We start from the raw sequence: 24,150 nt of genomic DNA, 5'->3' as shown, positions 1-24,150 counted from the left end.
AAGAGACTGCAGGATGAGGTAGGAAAGAACCACATAGATATACTATTTAAATGTCTTAATTCTTATATTGTCAAGGACCTAATTTTTATCTTCAGTGTGAGCTCCCTGGAAAGTGGAAGTGTTAGTTGCTCAGTAGTGTCCGACCCTTTGCAACCCCACCAGGCTCCTCTATCCATGGAATTCTCCAGGGAAGAATACTGGAGCAGGTTCATTTCCTTCTCCAGGGGATCTTTCCAGTTGAGGGATTCAACCCACATCTCCTGCATTGCAGGTAAATTCTTCACTGTCTGAGCCACCAGGGAAGCCCTGGATCCTTATGCTACTACTAACTGAACAAACATGCTTGGACCAGTGAGGAGGGTATGTCAGAAATCAGTGAGTCTCAAAGTGTGGTCCTTGCAGCATCAGCATCCCCTGGAAACTTGCGAAAAATGCCAATACTCCAGGCCTCTCTCCCCTACTGAATCAGAAACTTTGGGGGTGGGGCCCAGCAGCACATGTCTTAACAAGCCCTCCGGGTGATTCTGATGCAGCATAAAGACTGAGCACTACAATCATAACCTACAGATTCAAAAGTATACAAGTCTGAACACCTATAGTCCAATTAAGAAAAGAGAAAGGCCAGCTAATGGATGAAGCTGTACAGTTGGCTCATGGGATGACCACCAAACTTTCTTATTTAGCTGAGTTTAAACTAGATGAGAGGGATGCTGAACATGACTCCCTTTATTCATGATGCTAACAAATTTAAAGGAGAAAAATAAGGCCTATTACACTATTAAAACCAACAGTAATCCTGAATGCTAGAAACTTGTTATGCATCAATGCTGTGTCATATTTTATTGGGTAGATACCAAGTCAGAACCATTTTTAGAAAGTACCATGACTTCTGCAAATGGGGAGAATACACTCCAAGAGGTTTTCCTACGTTTTGAAATGTGGGGGTAAAACTCTGATTCAGCACAACACAGGCAACCACCAGAAAGGTCTAGAGAGGAGAAAAAAAATGTAGGCTTGTGTGTTGTGCCCATTGCTGCCCAAGACAAAGTGCAGTTTTGGAGTGTAGTATAACTCTGCAAAAGCCCCACTAGAAGCATCTTGTCATCCAGATAGGAACTCACCTGAGTGCTCTGTGATGATCAAGAGGGGTGGGAGGGAGGCTAAGAGGAAGGGGATATATGTATACTTATAGCTGATTCATGTTGTACAACAGAAACCAACACAACATTGTAAAGCAATTATCCTCCAATAAATAAAAATAAATAAAATTTGCTAAGAAAGTTAAAAAAAAAAGAAGCAGCAGCAGCAGCATACCTTATGAACCTCTGCCAACTCACGGTCCACCCTTGCAGCCCTCTTTAGAAAACCATCTTTGGTAGTAGTGACTTTTGGTTTTGGTGGTTTAACTCGGGGTTGTGTCACAAAATCTGGGAGACATGACTCAAGCTCAACTAATCCTATGGAAAGGAAGTACATGATTAGCATCTGGTGCTTAAATATATCATTTGAAAGCATACTGTTAATTTTATTAGCAGTTTGCCAAGTGGTTTTATTTAGAATTATTGACCTCATATAATTGAATTGTCCTTGAAATACAAAGGAAATTTCTATATAATTAACTTATATTCTTGGTAACTTAGATTGTAAAATAAGAAATGCAGTCTAAAATGAAACCACTGTCCTACGAAAAAGTAATAATACCACAATAATAAACAGGAAGTTAATGATCATATGATACATGGCACCACCATTCTAAAGTGGCTGTACACCAGGTTATCATATTCAGCTCTAGAGAGGGTCAGCCAGAGGTACAAGTTCAGTGGTGTGACCGTCAATGCACGATCTTGGCCATATGATTCTCCAACCTCTCAACTGAAATTTAAATAATTTAATTAAGGCTCTCTTGGACTTTACAACAGGTATAGTGGTGGTTGGAGAAGGCAATGGCACCCCACTCCAGTACTCTTGCCTGGAAAATCCCATGGATGGAGGAGCCTGGAAGGCTGCAGTCCATGGGGTCACTGAGGGTCGGACACGACTGAGCTACTTCACTTTCATGCATTGGAGAAGGAAATGGCAACCCACTCCAGTGTTCTTGCCTGGAGAATCCCAGGGACAGGGGAGCCTGGTGGGCTGCCATCTATGGGGTCACACAGAGTCGGACACGACTGAAGTGACTTAGCAGCATAGTGGTGGTAGTCACACAGTCGTCCGACTCTTTGTGACCCCATGGACTGAAGCCTGCTAGGCTCCTCTGTCTGTGGGATCCTCCAGGCAAGAATACTGGAGTGGGTTGCCATTCCCTTCTCCAGGTATACAACAGGTATAACCCTCTCCATTAATTTATCCCCTAGTTTATCCATTCCCTTGCCCACTAGTATTCTGGTGTTTCTTCATAAAGGGCTGATTTCATTACATATTTCTTGTTTGCATCATAAACCTGGTATAAAAACTTTTTCTATTTTATTTTTGCATAACTTTGATTTTAGTGACATTAAACATGTTTAAATGTTTAGTAGTTTATTGACTTTACTGCTTGGTAAATTGTTGCATAGTGTATCCATTTATTTGGGTCTTTATAGTTTTTATTGGTTTCTATGAACTCATTATTAATAATACTAAATGTGTAATGGCTATTTCTTGCAAATATTTTATTTTTGATTAGCTTTTAATCTAAATTGCTATATTTCATATTTCTAAGATAACTCTCTTATACTAGGCTTGTAATTATGGGAACTGCTTACCTTCATAGGTGTTGAGATAGTGGTTTTTTACTACAAAGTCCTCTGAATTGTTGTCTGGGAAACGACCAAGGCGAGATAGAGGTCCATAGACCTGTGATGCATAATCACAATAATCCTTGATGATATTTCTTCTCTCCAACTTCCCTTCTATATTCTTTCCCTTTCCCATAAGTTTTCTGATTGCTAAAATAAAACATACCTCCATGACTATCTCTAAAATATTTTTCTGAATGATCCAAATACAGGCTAGTAAACCAGCTGTAGTTTTATTCACAAGGAGATTATTGAGCTGAATAAATTTCATCATGATCACTAACTGCAGCCCGAATATAACACTTAAGACAAAGAACAGGTGGATATGACAGAAGCTGAATCAGCTAGTGTCCTCAACTGGTACTCATCAAAAATCTTTTATAACTGCATTCTAAGCTCTGGGCCAGAAATAAGTTTGTGCAATGAATGAAAGAAACTCAAAGTAACTGAAAAATACATGTCTTCAATAGAGATGAGGGAATTATTTTCTCCTAAGAGAATAATTAAAAGGAAAGGAAGGCTACAAGCTCTTCAAAAAATCTCTGGTCATCTTGGCTAACACCAGAATAAATTAGAATATACCTAAGCTTATAGTTTCAGAATTATTTGGCAGGCTCAGCTGTACATACTAGTTTACTAATTTAAGGAATCAGGATTACTACCTCTACATGCTCCTTTTCTTTCAAACCCATCACAGACCCACCCCCTTTTGAAGGCTCTACATCAGGTACTCTCAACGGGTGTAAAATCAGATTGTGAGATTTTGAAGCCATATTGTAAGAGGTGGCTGCATGTACCACTGCTGCCTTTTGAATGTTATCTATATGTGACCCTCAGGGCTTTTGTGTGTGAGTTGGAATTTCATGATTAAAATACTGTATATTTTATTTTGTTTTTGTTTAATTGCTAAGTTGTGTCCGACTCTTTTGCAACCTCATGAACTGTACCCGCCAAGTTTCTCTGTCCATGGGATTTCCCAGGCAAGAATATTGAAGTGGGTTGCCATTTCCTTCTACAGGGGATCTTTTTCACCCAGGGATCAAACTGGTGTCTCCGGCACTAGCAGGCAGATTCTTTACCATTGAGCCACCTGGGAAGCCTTAGTTATTTATGAAAATTAGTCAACCCATCACTGGTTATTTCAAGGACTGAAAAGAAAAAACTGTTGACAATATCTAAATGCATACCTAAAAGCCAGTTAAGTGAAAAGTCATTTTCTTACACACTCAAAAAAATTCAGGGGCATATAACACTGAGAGCAGACAACAAGCACTTGACTTTCTGGGGGCAGGGGTCCTTGAAGGTCTTCCGGGAGGAAGTGACATTTGAGTTGTTTCTTAGCCTGGGTTCCCCCAAAGACAGAACCTGAGATAAGGGCATGTGTGCGGGTAGTTTATTGGGAGGTGATCCCAGAGGATGGAGAGAGAGGGATAGAAGGAGTAACAAGAAAAAAAGAGTCAACCCATTGCTAATTATGTCAACTGCTGAACAGAAAAAAATGTTGGCAGTATCTAAATGCATATGCGGCAGCTAATTAAGTTAAAAGTTATTTTCTCACGTCAATAAAGTTAAAAGTTCACTAAAAATAATTTTTAAGAAATTAATTTTTGTAATTGTTTTACTAGGAAGTTTTTGAATACTTCTTTACTGTGATTACATTGCTATTATTATGTGTAGAGATTGCTAATCTGCATATATAAATGGTACAGTATAACTTTTATAAGTAAATAAATTATATTAAAAGTTACTCAGCAACTACAGCTATAAAGCTAAATGCTAAATTAAAATTTTTTACTTTAAATTCTAACTAAAAATTTTTATTAAGTCATTTTTAATCCTCCACTGACTTCTCTTTTATGTATAAAGTACAGATATATTTATAATATATAAACAGATATATAGTACACCTATGGTATTAAAATTTCATGAGAGGGACTTCCCTACTGGTCCAGTGGTTAAGAGTCTGCCTTGCAATGCATGGGATATGAATTTGATCCCTGGTCAGGGAACTAAGATCTCACACGCCAGGCATGGGGCAACTAAGCCCACGTGCCACAATACTGAAGCCCCTGCATGGAAAAGAAGACCCAGCACAGGGGGCTTTTAAAAAAATTTTAATTTCCTGGAAGGGGGATAAATAGGAAAAAAGATATCTGAATGCCTCTTTTAGTGGGAAACAATGAAAAACAGGTTGAGAAATAAAGCTATCCAGGGCTTCAGCCTATGAATGTGGGTAGCCCAATACCTACACACAACACACACACACAGAGTCCATAAATGCCAACACCTTGCTACCTGTTAGAATACCATTACTTGATTTTCTTAGTGATGAATTTTCCTCCACTTTTCTACTTTTGAGAAATAACTCATCTCCTTATCATATTGTTACTTATCAGTTAAATAACACTAGGACCAAAAAATAATTCTATCACTGTTAAATCAGCTTTGGCCAAAAATCCAAAGCGGAGCCAGCTTTTCCACCCCTTGCGGGCTGGTGCTGCACCATCACCTGACACGTGCTTGCGCTGAATCTGCGCCAACTTTGCCTCCTTCGCTTCCTGTAGTTTAGACCACTGGGCATTCAAGCGTGCCATGTTCACTTCTTTTTGATTCTCGTCACGCTTCTTCAGCAGCTCTTTTAGAACTTCCAGGCGAATCTCCTGCAATCTTCAAGCAAATTACAATCATAAAGAAGCCTACGGTCTCTCAAACGGGATGCTCTATTAGAGAAAGGGAACATTTGCCATAAATAGGACCTTCTCTTCAGGCTGGCACCATATTCATGCATTTTAAAAAGACCACTCTGGCAAAACTGTGGGAAATGAGTTGGGGGTTGGGGTAGGCACTCTATAGGCTTTATATAAGAAGAATATTATATGGGTGCATCTCTAGGCAGAAGGGCCTAAGTGAACAGAAAAATGTTTGTCCACAGTCTCAGGCCGACAGGTATTGCTGGAGAGTTAAGAAACAGGAGGATTGAGAAAAAACGTGGTTGTGGCACGCTACCTTAAGTGGTGAGTGCGAAAATGCCAGCATCTGACACATACGGATATTCATTCTTCACTCCCTTTACCTCACCTTCTCACTGTCCTCCAGGACTACCTTGCTTATGTGCACATACGACTTCAAAGTATCTGCTTCAGCCCAGATAGCTCTGAACCGGAACTTCCATCTACTCGAATCTCCAATCATCCCTTCAAAGAAACCTCACTCACTTTATTCCCCCGGAAACCTACTCCTTCTCCTGCCTCCTTCCCTCCTCTGAAACGCTTCTTGCACCTGTCCCCTAGCTCATGTCTTGGTCACCTCTCTCCTGACTCGGACTCTACGTGTTAGTCTAGTCTCGCCACCTTCCAATCTTTGCTCCATGTCGTGGTCAAGATTTTCCTTTCTAAAATGGAGATGTGAACATTTTACTCTTACTTAAAATTTTACATCATAATTTATCCAATCACTTATTTGTCAAACACGTATGCCAGGCAGGGAATAAAACAATGGTGAACAAGATAAAATGCACTGTCTCAAGGAGCACTGTTTCTATGAAGTAGGCCTATAAGCCAACATTTACAATACAGGGATCAAAACCCCAGGGTAGAGAATGAAAAGACTCCTGCAGGGGAAGAAATGGCAGAGCACCTTTCAGTGCTATTCCCAGTTGATCAGAAGGAAGGAGCGGGGTAGTGGGAAAGGCTTCTTAAAAGTAGCCATTAACTCGGCACTTGAGGATCAAAAGGGTTGAGATTCGCCACACTGACAAGCGAGAAGTGGGGCCTCAGCAGAGACAGTACATTGTCAGGGGCTTGGTAGCAATGCTATGAGCAATGAAGCACCTCAGCACAGGAACAAAGGGCACCTCAAGAATTTCCCTCTCCCCTCTTCTTGCTAAGGAGCTGGAATTTTTTGGTCCTCATCATTTCTACATATTCAGAGATAATCTCATTACTGAAAATACATCAGTTAAAATGGCTAAAAATTCAACCAGAAATACCCTAGCATATTGTTACTTATGTACTGTGAGGTCATCTCTTAACTGAAACATTCCACAGTTTGTCTTTTAAACATAAATGCCTTATTAGCTGCAGCTAGAACCCAAGAGGTCCTGACTGAATCCGGTACCAGGGGGAAGAGACAGGGTCAGCCAGGAGGCTGTTTGATGGATAGGAAGAGGGTCAAAGTCGAGGGACCCTGGAGCTGGTAAAGAACAGAAAGGATCAGTCTGAAAGACATTTTGCAAAAATCAGTGGAATTCTGTGACAGTCTAGATAAGTTACTAAAGAGAAAAGAGAAGATCAGAGATGCTGTGAGGAGTTGTTCAAATCTGGGTTCCACACTGAACTTCACACATAAAGAAGGCATTATATATATGTTTATATTATTGGAGAAAAAATAATGGAGTTATTGCTCCTGAAACCCAGTCTCCTAACTCTACAGGTTAAGGATTGCTTTTAAACCCTTACATTTGGGAACTCTATTTACTCTGTTGCTTGGCATTCTAACATGTATACCGTCATGTAAGAATTGAATCGCCAGTCTATGTCTGACACAGGATACAGCATGCTTGGGGCTGGTGCATGGGCATGACCCACAGAGATGTTATGGGGAGGGAGGTGGGAGGGGGTTCATGTTTGGGAACGCATGTAAGAATTAAAGATTTTAAAATTTAAAAAATTTTAAAAATTTAAATAAATAAATAAAAGTATTAACAGTAATCCCATCAGTGTAGGAGCAATTGTCTGGGTAACTGAGAACCTACTTCTCAATCTCCTGCTCTCTGAAGGCCCACTCCTTCCTCTCCATGGCATTCATCATCCGCCTCCTTTTCTCAAACTGGGAGGTGTCACTCAGAGAGGGCAGGGTGTCTTCCCAAGCACGCTTCTCCCGGGCACGTTCTATCATCTCTACTTCAGCTTGTCCTGCCGGGAGACCTCGACCTAGAGGATGAGGCAGAACACTTAATAAACACACAGACACACTCACATACCTACTAGTATTTAATTGACTCCCTCTCAGCTCCTGTCCTCTTTAAATACAAGGTTATGACAAGATGAAATGATATTGGAATACGTCTCCACATGTGCCTGAGAATGTAGTATCTGTGCCCTGCACTCTTTCTTATTAGCAACTCAGTCAGAAGACATTTCATTTGCATGGAAGTATTTAAAGATATTAGGTGATTACTAAATAATCACACCTTGGAACGTTCCGTATTGGAAAAATCCATCTTTTGAAATACAAAGAAATATCAAAATAACTTGCAGAAGAAACCCATAATTTGCCCATGACAATCTGGCCCTTGCAGTCTTACATACTATACTATACTCCCTCTCTAGAAACAAATATTAAACAAAAATGAACTATACAGAGAATCCCACAGCTAATACTATACTCAACAGTGAAAGGTTAAAAGCTTTTTCTCTAAGATCAGGAACAAGGTAACAGTGCACACTCTCACCACTCCTATTCAACATAGTACTGGAAACCCTAACCAGAGAAATTGGGGGGAAAAAAGAGAGAGAGAGAAAGAAATAAAGAAAAATGCATCCAAGTCAGAAAGTGAAAGTGTGAGTCGCTCAGTCATGTCTGACTTCTTGCAATCGCATGGGCTGTCCACAGAATTCTCCAGGCAAGAATACTGGAGTGGGTTGCCTTCCAGGCAAGAATACTGGAGTGGGTTGCCATGACCTTCTCCAGGGGATCTTTCCAACTCAGGGATAGAACCAGTGTCTCCTGTACTGCTACCAGGGAAGGAAGAAGTAAAATTATATGCAGATTTCACAATAAGCTACCTTACTGAACTGAGGTTCTTAGTTCAGTTCATTAAAATTTTTAAAATGAGTGCATTGCCTACAAGTGAAAATAGTTTTGCTTCTTCTTTCTAATCCACAAACCTAATTTTTCTTCTCTTACTTTACTGCATTAACTCAATTATTTCTCAACCAGGATGCTATTAATACCGTATTGGGCCAACAATTAATTTTTGGATGGGCCTGCCCCATGCAGGGCAGGATGTTTAGTATCCACACCAGCCTAGCTCCCCCAAACCCAACCCATTTGCCTTATCATTAATGATAAGAATCTCAGTTGGATTTGATTATAAAGCTCCCACAGCACTGGGGAAATAAACTGTTGGAAGGAAAAGACAAAACCATATGTGCTCCAGGACCCAGGAGAAAGGAGCAGTGACCCCACAGAGACTGAGCCAGACTTGCCTATGAGTGTTTGGGAGTCTCCAACAGAGGCACGGGTCAACAGTGGCCTGCCACAGGGTCAGAGGTATTGACAGCAATAGTCCTGGGAGGCACAATGTACTGGCATGAGTCCTTGTGGAGGAGGTCACCATTACCCCTCCCATAGACCCTATAGCTCCACCATAGTGCCTGCAAACTCAAGGGACTGGGCCACCTTAGTCCAACCTACAGAGAGGGAGCACAGCCCCACCCATCAGCAGAAAACTGGATTAAAGATATACTGGGCATGGCCCTGCCCACCAGAGAAAGACCTAGTTTCCCCCACAGCCAGTCCCTCCCATCAGGAAGCTTGCACCCCCATCCATCAGAGGGCAGACAGAATGGAAACCACAATCACAGAAAATGAACCAAAATGGTGGCCTTGTATAACTCAATGAAACTTTGAACCATGCCATATAGGACCACGCAAGACTGCTGGGTTATGGCAGAGAGATATGACAAAACGAGGTCCACTGGAGAAGATGACAAACCACTTCGGCATTCTTGCCCTGAGAACCCCATGAACAGTATGAAAAGGCAAAAAGAGATGACACTGAAAGATGAGCCCCCTGGATTGGTAGGTGTCCAATATGCTACTGGAGAAGAGTGGAGAAATAGCTCCAGAAGGAAAGAAGAGACTGAGCCAAAGTGGAGATGATGCCCAGTTGTGGATGTCTGGTGGTGAAAGTAAAGTCTCATACTGTAAACAACAATATTGTACAGGAACCTGGAATGTCAGGCCATAATCAAGATAAACTGGAAGTGGTCAAACAGGAGATGGCAAGAGTAAACATCAACATTTTATGAATCAGTGAACTAAAATGGGCAGGAAAGGCAAAAATAATTCAGAAGACCATTATATCTACTACTGTGGGCAAGAATCCCTTAGGAGAAATGGAGTAGTCTTCATAGCCAACAAAAGAGTCTGAAATGCAGCACTTGGGTCCAATCACAAAAATGACAGAATTTTCTGTTTGTTTGCAAAGCAAACCATTCAACATCATAGTAATCCAAGTCTATGCCCCAACCACTAATGCCAAAGAGGCTGAGTTGAAAGGTTCTATGAATACCTATGGGCTTCCCAGGTGGTGCTAATGGTAAAGAACCCACCTCCCAATGCAGGAGATGCAAGAGACAAAGGTTCGATCCCTGGTTCTGGAGGATCCCCCAGAGGAGGGAGTGGCAACCCACTCAAGTATTCTTGGCTAGAGAATCCCTTAGACAAGAGAGCCTGGCAGGCTACAATCCATAGGGTCACAAAGAATCAGGCATGACTGAAGTGACTTAGCATGCATGCATACATGAAGACCTACAAGACTTTCTGGAACTATCACCCAAAATAGATGTCCTTTTCATTATAGGGGACTGGAATGCAAAAGTAGGAAGTCAAGAAATACCTGGAGTAATGGGCAAATTGGGCCTTGGAGTACAGAATGAAGCAGGGTTTTGCCAAGAGAATGCACTGGTCATAGCAAACATCCTCTTCCAACAACAAAAGAGAAGACTCTACACGTGGACATCACCAGATGGTCCATACCGAAATCAGATTAATTATATTATTTGCAGCCAAAGATGAAGAAGCTCTATACAGTCAGCAAACACAAGACTGGGAGTTGACTGTGGCTCAGATCCTGAACTCCTTATTGCCAAATTCAGACTTAAATTGAAGAAAGTAGGGAAAAACCATTAGATCATTCAGGTATGACCTAAATCAAATCCCTTATGACTATACAATGGAAGCAACAAATAGATTCAAGGGATTAGATCTGATAGAGTGCCTGAAGAACTACGGACAGAGGTTCGGGACACTGTACAGGAGACAGGAATCAAGACCATCCCCAAGAAATGCAAAAAAGCAAAATGGTTGTCCGAGGAGGCTTTACAAACAGCTATGAAAAGAAGACAAGCGAAAGGCAAAGGAGAAAAGGAAAGATATACCCATGTGAAAGCAGAATTCCAAAGAATAGCTAGGAGAGATAAGAAAGCCTTTCTCAGTGATTAGTGCAACGAAATAGAGGAAAACAATAGAATGGGAAAGACTAGAGATCTTTTCAAGAGAGTTCCAGAAAAACATCTACTTCTGCTTTATTGACTCTGCCAAAGCCTTTGACTGTGTGGATCACAATAAACTATGGAAAATTCTTCAAAAGATTGGAATGCCAGAACACCTGACTTGCCTCCTGAGAAGTCTGTATGCAGGTCAAGAAGCAACAGTTAGAACTGGACATGGAACAACAGACTGGTTCCAAATAGGGAAAGGAGTACGTCAAGGCTGTATATTGTCACCCTGCTTATTTAACTTTTATGCAGAGTACATCATGAGAAACGCTGGACTGGAAGAAACACGAGCTGGAATCAAGATTGCCAGGAGAAATATCAATAACCTCAGATACGCAGATGATACCACCCTTATGGCAAAAAGTGAAGAAGAACTAAAGAGCCTCTTGATGAAAGTGAAAGAGGAGAATGAAAAAAGCTGGCTTAAAACTCAACATTCAGAAAGCTAAGATCATGGCATATGGTCCCATCACTTCATGGGAAATAGATGGAGAAACAGTGGAAACAGTGACAGACTTTATTTTGGGGTGCTCCAAAATTAATGCTGATGGTGATTGCAGCCATGAAATTAAAAGACACTTACTCCTTGGAAGAAAAGTTATGACCAACCTAAATAGCATATTCAAAAGCAGAGACATTACTTTGCCAACAAAGATCCATTTAGTCAAAGCTATGGTTTTCCAGTAGTCATGTATGGATGTGAGAGTTGGACTATAAAGAAAGCTGAGCACTGAAGAATTGATGCTTTTGAACTGTGGTGTTGGAGAAGACTCTTGAGAGTCCCTTGGACAGCAAGGCGATCCAACCAGTCCTTCCTAAAGGAAATCAATCCTGAATATTCATTGGAAGGACTGATGTTGAAGCTGAAACTCCAATATTTTGGCCACTTGATTGGAAAAGACCCTGATGCTGGGAAAGATTGAAGGCAGGAGGAGAAGGGGATGACAGAGGATGAGATGGCTGGATGGCATCACCGACTCAATGGACATGAGTTTGAGTAAGATCTGGGAGTTGGTGAGGGACAGGGAGGCCTGGCGGTCCATGGGGCTGCAAAGAGTTGGACATGACTGAGCGACTGAACTTGGAAGTATGTTCAAGGATGTCCTTTTATTCTTACCTTATTCAGATCAATAGCTAACATTTATAGAATGCTTATTTCCATACTAGGCATTGGCCTAAGCACATTACATAAATGAATTTAATTAGTGTTTACAATATCCTATGAGATAGACCTATGAAATGTTCTGTCCTATGAAAGTGTCTTTATTTCACCTTCTCTCCTGAGTAAGAGTTTGGCTGGTGGAAGAATTCTAGATTTGGCTTATTCTCCCACAGCACTTTAAAGATACTACAGAATGCCCACCTGGAGGTACTCCATCTCTTAGGGAGCCTGGAATTCCTTGTGTAAACGGCCCCATGCCCACTTCCAAAATCTATATGGGCCACTTTGCAGGATTCAGACTCCTGAGGGCAGACTACATGCTGCTGTTTGTTCACCCTTAAGCCCAAGGGGTGGCCACATAGCAGCTGTTTGCAAGGATGTCTAAACAGAAAATGGAAGAGCAGGACAGGAGAGGCAATCACAGGCATGCACAGCAAGCCCTCATGATGAGGAACAGAGCCAGAGAAAAGGGCCAGCCACCAGGCAGCCTCTCCCACTGCGGCCACATGCCAGCGTGCAATCCCAAGGAGTCTAAGAGTTTCAAATGTACACTTGTCCTTCCAGCTTTTTAGAAAAAATTGTGAAAAATATAGACTGTATTGTATCTAAAGGACAGTAGCTTGATTTATAATGTTTAAACGTCTACACACATAATATGTAGGCCTCCATTTAAACTTTTACCCAGGACCTCACCAACAAGGAGGTAGGCCTGACTCATGGAGCTTTTTATTGATACTTCAACCCGAGCTGCCAGGGCAGGGCTCCAATTAGGTCTTTACCAAGTGAAGCATTTCTGAGCCCCTACCTAAACCTCTTGTTTTCGAGGGTGTGGCCCCAGTCGGTCTGCAGCTCAAAGCTAAGCCCTTCCCACACCAAGAGGTAAAGCTCAAGGCCGCAGGTAGGAGTACCTGGCAAAGACTGGCAAGCACTGGGCTTCAGTCCTACCTGCGGGCAGGAGAGAAGTTTCTCCCTCCTTTAGTTTAATCAGGTAACTCAGGTCTGGCTCCTCACCATTCAGAGTCCCTGCTCATCATCACAGATTCCCTTTTAGGAAGAAGTCTTCACTGCTAAATGATCGATTTTCTTGATTTTAAGTGTGGTTATTAATTTTCATAATTATGTTTTCTGTGTGTTCAAAGGAGAAGGAAAGATTTCAGCATACTCTGAATCTGTCATCTAGACTTAAGGTAGAGTCTCTCCTTTAAACTGTGGGTGTCAAGAATGCTTAATCTGGATCTAAGAAGTGAGCCAAGAAACAAGAATCAAAACTAGAACTCAGACGTGAACATCCTTGTTGCTACTAACACAGATTTGATCACAGCAATTCATTACATTGGGGAAACAAAAGCAACCTCATTTTGATAAAATGATTTTAATAAAAATCATTACAAAGCACTAAGTATTTCCATGACCTTTAAGGGATCAGTCTCTGGTTCTCAGCTTCCTAAGCACAATCAAATGAGTTTAATAAGGTAATTTCTAACAATTTCTAAAGGCCCCTTCTCTTATTAATTTTTATAGTTTCACATTATAAAGGCCTAGACCAGAGTGAATTTCTATACTCTGAGAGTGAATTTCTGAGCATTTCAGATATAATATCAAAAGAAATCACCCAAATCATCAAATAAAGTATATAAGAGAGTCTTGATAAATCCCAAGATATTTTAGCAAAGTAAGAGGATATTATTACTTGTTGGAAAATGCAAAATGCATATTATTGCTATATTTACAATATACATAATGTATATTATAAGACAACATTATTTCTTGTTGGAATATGAATATGTCATGCTTATTACATGTTGGAATATGCATTCAGTATTATATACTCAAAAAAACTTATGTGTAAAGAAAGAATATAAATTTCTCAGTGAAAAGGAGCTGATTCACTGAGAGAAACAGTGAGAAGCGGGAGGTGAATCGTCAGCAAAGTAACCACAAAATTAAGTCTAAATGTAACTTCAACTTCAGGGAAAAAGGACAAGAAGTGTCCTTACAATGATAATGGGGTATCTCTCTTTGAACAAATCTATCAGAAAGTGTATGAGTCCATGAAGTAGCTCTACTGAGCAAGACACTTTAAACAGCAATACTTTAAAACACAGTTGCCTGTGTGTGTCATTTCCAAGAACTCAATAGCATGCGTGGTCATCAGGACTGTCATCTGCAAATATTCAAAAGAATTTCCAACTCACCCCACGTGAGAGTAGCCAGGGTCAGGAGCTCAGGGATGGAATCTTGACATACTACATATTCTGGAGAATATGGGTCTGTTTGAACTTCAGCATCCCGATAATCAGTCTGAGTGCCCACTGTGTACTTCGAAGGAAGGGGCAGGTACTTAGTTGGAGGAGGAGGAAAAGTATATGGATCTGCCCTAAAAGGGAAAATTATTTTAAAAATTGAAACCTGATATAATCACTTTATACCTATCAATAGGTTTTGCACCATATATGATTAAGAGTTAAATAGTCTCTCTATGTAAAATGCCCTTGTGAATCAATAAGACAGTTAAATAGCCACAGAAAAATGAGTAAAGGACAGTCAGAAAACAAAAAGTAAAACTTCTAACAATGATATGAAAATATAATGACACTGTCTGCCACACCCACAAATTTTCCCCTTCTAGTCTCAACAAAACTACATGCAGGCCTTCCCTGGTGGTCCAGTGGTAAAGAATACAGCGGTAAACCAGTGCAGGAGACACAGGTTTGATCCCTGGTCCAGGAAGATCCCACACGCCATGGAGCATCTAAGCCCTGCACCACAACTACTAAGGCTTGCTCTAGAGCTCAGGGACTACAACCACTGAACCCACACGCGGCAACTGAAGCCCGTGTGCCCTAGAGCCCGTCAACAAGAGAAGCCACCACAATGAGAAGCCCTTGCAATGCAACAAAGAAGAGCCCCTGCTCTCTGCAACTAGAGAAAAGCAAGCACAGCAACAAAGACCCACTCAACTAAAAATGAATAATAAATACACACTTAAAAACCTACACACAAAGAGGAGTTTCACAAAGCTAGCAAATCTTATTATGAACTCTATTGAACATTCGCATTTTTAAAGACAATTTTTAGAGCAATCTTAAGTCACAGCAAAATTGAGAAGGCACAAAAACTTCCCATATACCCCTTCCCCATCATGTGTATAGCCTGACCCACCATCAACATCACTGACCAGGCGGTACCTTTGTTAAAACTGATGTACCTACACTGGCACTTCACAGTCACCCAAAATACACAGTTTACATTAAGGTTCAGTTTTTTCTTTTTTAAATATATATACTGTATTAAAGTATGGCTGACTTACAATGTTTCAGGTGCGCAGCAATGTGATTCAGTTATATATATATTTTTTTATATACACACATAATTTTTTAGATTATTTCCATTATAGTTTATTACAAGATATTGAGTATAGTTCCCTGTTAAGGTTCACTCTTGGTGTCGTATATTACATGGGTATAGACAAATCCTTACATGTCACTGTTCAGTTCAGTTGCTCAGTCATGTCTGACTCTTTGCAACCCCATGAATCACAGCACACCAGGCCTCCCTGTCCATCACCAACTCCCAGAGTTCACTCAGATTCACGTCCATCGAGTCAGTGATGCCATCCAGCCATCTCATCCTCTGTCGTCCCCTTCTCCTCCTGCCTCCAATCCCTCCCAGCATCAGTCTTTTCTAACGAGTCAACTCTTCGCATGAGGTGGCCAAAGTACTGGAGTTTCAGCTTTAGCATCATTCCTTCCAAAGAAATCCCAGGGCTGATCTCCTTTAGAATGGACTAGTTGGATCTCCTTGCAGTCCAAGGGACTCTCAAGAGTCTTCTCCAACACCACAGTTCAAAAGCATCAATTCTTCGGCGCTCAGCTTTCTTCACAGTCCAACTCTCACATCCAAACATGACCACAGGGAAAATCATAGCCTTGACTAGACAGACCTTTGTTGGCAAAGTAATGTCTCTGCTTTTCAACGTGCTATCTAGGTTGGGCATAACTTTTCTTCCAAGGAGTAAGCGTCTTTTAATTTCATGGCTGCAGTCACCATCTGCAGTGATTTTGGAACCCCCCAAAATAAAGTCTGACACTGTTTCCCCATCTATTTCCCATGAAGTGATGGGACTGGATGCCATGATCTTTGTTTTCTGAATGTTGAATTTTAAGCCAACTTTTTCACTTTCCTCTTTCACTTTCATCAAAAGGCTTTTTAGTTCCTCTTCATTTTCTGCCATAAGGGTGGTGTCATCTGCATATCTGAGGTTATTGATATTTCTCCCAGCAACCTTGATTCCAGCTTGTGTTTCTTCCAGTCTAGCGTTTCTCATGATGTACTCTGCATAAAAGTTAAATAAGCAGGGTGACAATATACAGCCTTGATGTACTCCTTTTCCTATTTGGAACCAGTCTGTTGTTCCATGTCCAGTTCTAACTGTTGCTTCCTGACCTGCATACAGATTTCTCAAGAGGCAGGTCACGTGGTCTGGTATTCCCATCTCCTGAAGAATTATCCACAGTTTATTGTGATTCACACAGTCAAAGGCTTTGGCATAGTCAATAAAGCAGAAATAGATGTTTTTCTGGAACTCTTGCTTTTTCCATGATCCAGCAGATGTTGGTAATTTGATCTCTGGTTCCTCTGCCTTTTCTAAAACCAGCTTGAACATCAGGAAGTTCACAGTTCACGTATTGCTGAAGCCTGGCTTGGAGAATTTTGAGCATTACTTTACTAGCATGTGAGATGAGTGTAATTGTGCGGTAGTTTGAGCATTCTTTGGCATTGCCTTTCTTTGGGATTGGAATGAAAACTGACCTTTTCCAGTCCTGTGGCCACTGCTGAGTTTTCCAAATTTCCTGGCACATTGAGTGCAGCACTTTCACAGCATCATCTTTCAGGATTTGAAATAGACATGTATAATAATCTGTATCCACCACATAGTAACATGCAGAGTATTTCAGTTCAGTTCAGTCGCTCAGTCGTGTCCGACTCATTGCGAACCCATGAATCGCAGCACGCCAGGCCTCCCTGTCCATCACCAACTCCCGAAGTCCACTCAGACTCACGTCCATCGAATCCGTGATGCCATCCAGCCATCTCATCCTCTGTTGTCCCCTTCTTCTCCTGCCCCCAATCCCTCCCAGCATCAGAGTCTTTTCCAATGAGTCAACTCTTCTCATGAGGTGGCCAAAGTACTGGAGTTTCAGCTTTAGCATCAGTCCTTCCAAAGAAATCCCAGGGCTGATCTCCTTCAAAATGGACTGGTTGGATCTCCTTGCAGTCCAAGGGACTCTCAAGAGTCTTCTCCAACACCACAGTTCAAAAGCATCAATTCTTCGGTGCTCAGCCTTCTTCACAGTCCAACTCTCACATCCATACATGACTACTGGAAAAACCATAGCCTTGACTAGACGGACCTTAGTCAGCAAAGTAATGTCTCTGCTTTTGAATATGCTATCTAGGTTGGTCATAACTTTTCTTCCAAGGAGTAAGCGTCTTTTAATTTCATGGCTGCAATCACCATCTGCAGTGATTTTGGAGCCCCAAAAAATAAAGTCTGACACTGTTTCCCCATCTATTTCCCATAAAGTGATGGGACCAGATACCATGATCTTCGTTTTCTGAATGTTGAGCTTTAGGCCAACTTTTTCACTTTCCACTTTCACTTTCATCAAGAGGCTTTTAGTTCCTCTTCACTTTCTGCCATAAGGGTGGTGTCATCTGCATATCTGAGGTTATTGATATTTCTCCCGGCAATCTTGATTCCAGCTTGTGTTTCTTCCAGTCCAGCGTTTCTCATGATGTATATTTGCCCTCCCTTTAAATCCTCTGTGCTCCTATTCATCCTTTCCCCATTCTCCCCAGCCCCCTGGCAACCAATAATCTTTTTATCATCTCCATAGTTTTACCTTTTCCAGAATGTCATATGGTTGGAATCATACATATGCAGCCCTTTCAATTAGCTTCTTTCTCTTAACAATATGCACTTAAGGTTCCTCCATGTCTTTTCATGACTTGATAGCTCATTTCTTTTTAGTGCTGAATAATATTTTGTTGTCTCAATGTACCATGGGTTACTTATCCACTCACCTGCTGAAGGTCATTTTGGTTGCTTCCACGATTCAGCAACTATGAATAAAGCTGCTATAAACATTTGTGTGCAGGCTTTTGTGTAGACATGAATTTTCAACCCCTTCAGGTAAATACCAAGGAGTAGGACTGCCGAATCATATGTTAAGAGTATGTGTATAGACTTTTTTTAAGAGTTTAGAGAAATTTTATTTTGGTGTGTCAATACATTAACATTCATGATTCAAGTTAGAATCACTAACATTTCTACAGATGAGTCATAATAGTATTAGTAATTTTCACTCATTAAATAAATGTGTCTTGAGTGCATAGGGATTAAAGTTCAATCCAGATAGTCATTTACAGATGTCTCATTTCCATGAAGTGCATTGTTCAGAACAGAAGATAATAACATATTGTATAGAGTATGCACAGTCTTGTAAGAAACTGACAACGTGAAGTGACTATAGCATTTTGCACTTCCATCAAAAATGAAAATTCCTGTTGGTCAATATTTGGTGGTGTTAGTGTTCCAGATTTTGGCCATTCTAACAGTTGTATAGTGGTATATTGTTTTAATTTGCATTTCTACTTATTTGCCATTTGTATATCTTCTTTTGTGAGGTGTCTGTTATGGTCTTTGACCTTTTTTTAATGAAGTCCAAATTACCCATTATTTCTTTAATGGATCGTGATTTTGATGTTATATCTAAAAAGTCATCACCCTACCCAAGACCATCTAGGTTTTTCCCATGTGATCTAAGAATTTTATATTTTTGTATTCTACACTGAGGTCTGTGATCCATTTTAAGTTAATTTTGTGAAAGGTGTAAGAGTTGTATCTAAATTCATTTTTAAATGTAGATGTCCAGTTGTTCCAACATCACTTGTTAAAAAGACTATCTTTGCTCCATTGTATTGTCTTTGCTCTTTTTGCCAAAGATTGTTATTCAGTCACTAAGTCATGTCCAACTCTTTGCGACCCCATGGACTATAGCACACCAGGCTTTCTTGTCCTTCACTACCTCCTGGACTTTGCTCACATTCATGTCCATTGAGTCAGTGATGCTATCGAACCATCTCCTCTTTTGTGAAAGATTAGCTGATTATAAGGATATGGGTCTATCTCTGGGCTATTTCATCTGTCTACTCTTTCTGTAACATTGCAGCTTTTTAAAAAATTATTTATTTATTTTTGGCTGTGCGGGATCTTTGTTGCTAGGGGGGCTTCCCTCTAGTGGTACCAAGCAGGGGCTACTCTCTAGTCGTTGTGCACAGGCCTCCCTTGCAGTGGCTTCTCTTGTTGAGGAGGGCAGGGAAGGTCAACACCACCCTTTCTTGATTATAATAGCTACCAGGGAAGGTCAACACCACCCTTTCTTGATTATAATAGCCTGAAGTCATGTTGTGTCAGTCCTCCAACTCTGCCCTTCTCTAATACTGTGCTGCTTATTCTCAGGTTTCTTGTTTCTTCAGGTAAGCTTTAGAATCACCTTGTCAATATCCACAAAATAACTTGCAGGAATTTTGGTTGAGATTACACGGACTCTGTACTTCAAACTGGGAAGACCTGACATACTGACACCATTGAATCTTCCCATCGACAACCATGGAATATTTCTCCACTTATTAATAGTTCTCTGATTTCATCCACTTTTCGTCCAATTTTGTTATAGTTTTCCTTAAATAAATCTTGTATTTTATTAAATTTATACTTAAGTATTTCATTTGTTGATGCTAATTTAAATGGCACTGTGTTTTATATTTCAAATTCCACTTGTTCTATATAGGTATATAGGAAAGCAGCTGACTTTTGTATACTAACCTTGCATCCTACAACCCTGCTATAATCACTTGTTTACTTATTAACCCCACTTATTTTTTTTAAGTCAATTCATTCTGATTTTCTACAAAGATGAACATGCCACCTGCTAAAAGTTTTATCACTGCTCTTTCCGCCACCTTTCCATGCTGCCAGAATGGTGCACATGAATGTCCTGGCTGACGCTCTCAAGAGTATCAACAATGCTGAAAAGAGAGGCAAACGCCAGGTCCCTATTAGGCCATGCTCCAAAGTCATCACCGGGTTTCTAACTGTAACGATGAAGCATGGTTGCATTGGTGAGTTTGAAATCATTGATGATCACAGGGCTAGGGAAACTGTCATGAACCTCACAGGCAGGCTAAGTAAGTGTGGAGTGATCAGCCCAGATTTGATGTGCAACTCAAAAATCTACAAAAATGGCAGAATAACCATTAAGTATGAGGTAGGTTTTTAGTACACATTCTTCATAAGGTTGAAGATGCTCCTCTCTAATTCTAGATAACCGAGAGTTTTTGTCATGAAGGGTATTTGGTACTGTCAAGTAGTTTTTCTGCCTCTATTAATATGATCATGTTCTTTTTCAGTCTGTTGACATGATCCATTACATTAACTGATTTTAAAATGCAGTGCCACCTTGCATGCCTGGGATAAATTCCACTTGGATGTGGTGTATAACTCTTATTATACATTGTTGGATTTCCATGCCTACATTTATGAGGGATGTTGGTTTGTAGTTTTCTTTATGGCAACTCACTCCAGTATTCTTGCCTGGAGAATCCCATGGACAGACAAGCCTGGCAGGCTATAGTTCATGGGATCTCAAGAGAGGTACATGACTTAGCACTTTCTTTCTTTCTTTCTTTCTTAATGTCTTTGTCTGATTTTGGTATTAGGGTAATGCTGGCCTTATAGAATGAGTGAGCTTCTACTACCTGAAACAGATTGTAGAGAATGGTATAATTTCTTCCTTGAATGTTTGGTAGAATCACCAGAGACCCCTTCCGGGCCTGGTGCTTTATGTTTTAGAAAGCTATTAATTATTGTGTCAAAGAAGTTTAATAGATTAAGGCCTATTCAGATTTCCTATTTCTTCCGAGTTTTGGCAAGTTGTATTTCAAGTAATTAGCCCTTTTCATCTACATTATCAATTCTATTGTAGGCAAAGAGTTACTCACAATATCCCTTCATTATCTGTTTAGTGCCATAGGATCTATAGTGATCCTTTTTCTTTTCTGATGTTAGTAAATTGTGTCCTCTCTCTTTTTCTCTTAGTTAGGTCTGCCTAGAGACTTACCAGTTTTTGTGAGCTTTTCAAAGAACTCTCTGGTTTCATTTACTTTTTCTATCAATTTCCTTGGTCAAGTCCATTGATTTCTTATCTTCTTCTGCTTGCTTTGGATGTAATTTGCTCTTCTTTTTCTAGTTTCTCAAGGTGGAAGCTTATATGATTGATTTAAATCTGTCTTCTTTTCTAATACATGTATTCAATGCTATAAATTTCCCACTAAGCACTGCTTTTGTTTCATTCCACAAGTTTTCATAATCTACATTGTCATTTTCATTAAGTTTAAAATATTTTAAAATTTCTCTTGAAACATCTGCTTTAACCCATGCTATTTAGAAATGTATTGTTTAATATCAACAGATTTGGGGGTTTTCAGTTATCTCTCTGTTCTTAATTTCTAGTTTAATATCACTATGATCTGAGAGAAGACATTGTATAACTTCTGTGCTTTTTACATTTATTAAAGTATGTTTAATGGTCCAGAATGTGGTTTATCTTGCTGAATGTTCCAGCTTCAGAAGAATGTATACTCTATTGTTGCTGAATAAGTAGTCTATGGATACCAATTATCTCCAGCTGATAAATGGTATGCTAGGGCCTTACTGACTTTCTGCCTGTTAGATGTATCCACTTTCTACATGAGGGTATTGAAGCCCCCACTGTGATAGTGATTCATTTACTTTGTAATTCTATTAGTTTTTGTCACATGCAGTCTGACACTCTGTCATTAGGTATATATACATTAAGGATTATTATGTCTTCTTGGAGAACTGACCTCTTTTTCATTACATAATGCCTCTCTTTATCCCTGATAATCCTCCTTGAAGTCTGCTCTGTCTGAAATTATTATAGCTACTGTTGCTTTCTTTTAATGTTAGCATGCTATATTTTCCTCTATCCATTTATTTTCTTTTAACATTTTTACTGAAATATAGTTGATGTATAACATGTTATAGGTGGGCAAGAATCCCTTAGAAGGAATGGAGTGGCCCTCATAGTCAACAAAAGAATCCGAAATGCAGTACTTGGGGGTAATCTCAAAAGTTACAGGATGATCTCAGTTCATTTCTAAGGCAAACCATTCAGCATTACAGTAATCCAAGTCTATGCCCTAACCACTAATGCTGAAGAAGATGAAGTTGAACAGTTTTATGAAGATCTAGAAGTCCTTCTAGAACTAACACCAAAAAACGATGTCCTTTTCATCACAAGGACTGGAATGCAAAAATAGGAAGCCAAGAGACACCTAGAGTAACAGGCAAGTTTGGCCTTGGAATACAAAATGAAGTAGGACAAAGGCTAACAGAGCTTTGCCAAAAGAACACATTGGTCATAGCAAACATCCTCTTTCAACAACACAAGAAATGACTCTACACATGGCCATCACCAGATGGTCAATATCAAAATCAGATTGATTATATTCTTTGTAGCCAAAGAAGGAGAAGCTCTAAACAGTCAGCAAAACAAAATCTGGAGTTGATTGTGACTCAGATCATCAGCTCCTTACTGCAAAATTTGGGCTCAAATTGAACAAAGCAGGGAAAACTACTAGGCCATTCAGGTATGACCTAAATCAAATCCCTTATGATTATACAGTGGAGGTGACAAACAGATTCAAGGGATTAGATCTGGTGGACAAGAGTGCCTGAGGAAGTATGGATGGAGGTTCGGAACATTGTTTATAGAAGGTGGTGACCAGAACTATCCCCAAGAAAAAGAAACGCAAGAAGGCAAAGTGATTGTCTGAAGAGGCCATACAAATAACTGGGAAAAGAGCAGCGAAAGGCAAAGGAGAAAGGGAAAGATATACCCAACTGAATGCAAAGTTCCAGAGAATAGTAAGGAGAAAAAAGAAAGCCTTCTTAAATGAACAATGAAAAGAAACAGAGGCAAACAACAGAAAGAGAAAGACTAGAGATCTCTTCAAGATGGAGATACCAAGGGACCATTTCATGCAAAGATGGGCACAATATAAGACACAAACAGCAAGGAGCTAACAGAAGCAGAAGACATTAAGAAGAGGTGGCAAGAATACACAGAAGAACTGTACAAAAAAGGTCTTAATGACCTGGATAACCACAATGGTGTGGTCACTCACCTAGAGCCAGACATCCTGGAGTGTGAAGTCAAGCGGACCTTAGGAAGCATCACTACAGATAAAGCGAGTGGAGGTGATGGAATTCTAGCTGAGTTACTTCAAATCGTCAAAGATGATGCTTTAGCAGCACTTTAACAGTGCTTCACTCAATACGCTGGTAAATCTGGAAAACTCAGCAGGGGCCACAGGACTGGAAAAGGTCAGTTTCCATTCCAATCCCAAAGAGAAGAGCAATGCCAAAGAATGTTCAAATTATCGTACAATTGCACTCATTTCACATGCTAGCAAGAATATGCTCAAAATCCTTCAAGCTAGGCCTCATCAGCACGTGAACCAAGAACTTACAGACAGAGGGCAGGAGAAGTGGGTGACAGAGGATGAGATGGTTGGATGGCATCACTGACTCAATGGACATGAGTTTGAGCAAACTCAAGGAGATAGTGAAGGGACAGTGAAGCCTGGCGTGCTGTAGCCCATGGTGTTAACAAAGAGTTGGACACAACTTAGCAATGGAACGACAACAAATACAATATAGTATTTCACAATTTTTAAATGTTATATTTCATTTATAGTTTAAAATATTGGCTATATTTCTTGTGTTGTTCAATATATCCCTGTAGATTATTTTATATAATATTTTATGTAATATGTA

At 40.2% G+C, this 24,150-nt stretch overlaps 1 protein-coding gene across 5 annotated transcripts in view; it reads right to left on the bottom strand.

Annotated features, from left to right (window-relative positions):
- CFAP91 (cilia and flagella associated protein 91) overlaps window positions 1–24,150 on the bottom strand; it is a 98,593-nt gene that overhangs the window by 56,821 nt on the left and 17,622 nt on the right. For 4 of the 5 annotated variants that reach the window (XR_006056139.2, XM_004002950.6, XM_042231870.2 and 1 more), the window contains 5 exons: window positions 14,420–14,601; window positions 7,531–7,708; window positions 5,287–5,444; window positions 2,745–2,927; window positions 1,315–1,457 (listed from right to left, as the gene is read on the bottom strand). Coding sequence is in view for 4 of the 5 variants with exons in the window: in XM_004002950.6 (XP_004002999.1) it covers window positions 1,315–1,457; window positions 2,745–2,927; window positions 5,287–5,444; window positions 7,531–7,708; window positions 14,420–14,601 (844 nt within the window). In the remaining variant the exon portion in view is untranslated. Of the gene's footprint in view, window positions 1–1,314; window positions 1,458–2,744; window positions 2,928–5,286; window positions 5,445–7,530; window positions 7,709–14,419; window positions 14,602–23,498; window positions 24,063–24,150 lie in introns of those variants that run through there. The other variant, XM_042231876.2, reaches the window with a different exon arrangement.

The sequence above is a fragment of the Ovis aries genome, chromosome 1 (genome assembly GCF_016772045.2).
Source record: "Ovis aries strain OAR_USU_Benz2616 breed Rambouillet chromosome 1, ARS-UI_Ramb_v3.0, whole genome shotgun sequence".
NCBI classification, from domain to species: domain Eukaryota; kingdom Metazoa; phylum Chordata; class Mammalia; order Artiodactyla; family Bovidae; genus Ovis; species Ovis aries.
This window is presented reverse-complemented; position numbering and strand designations above follow the sequence as displayed.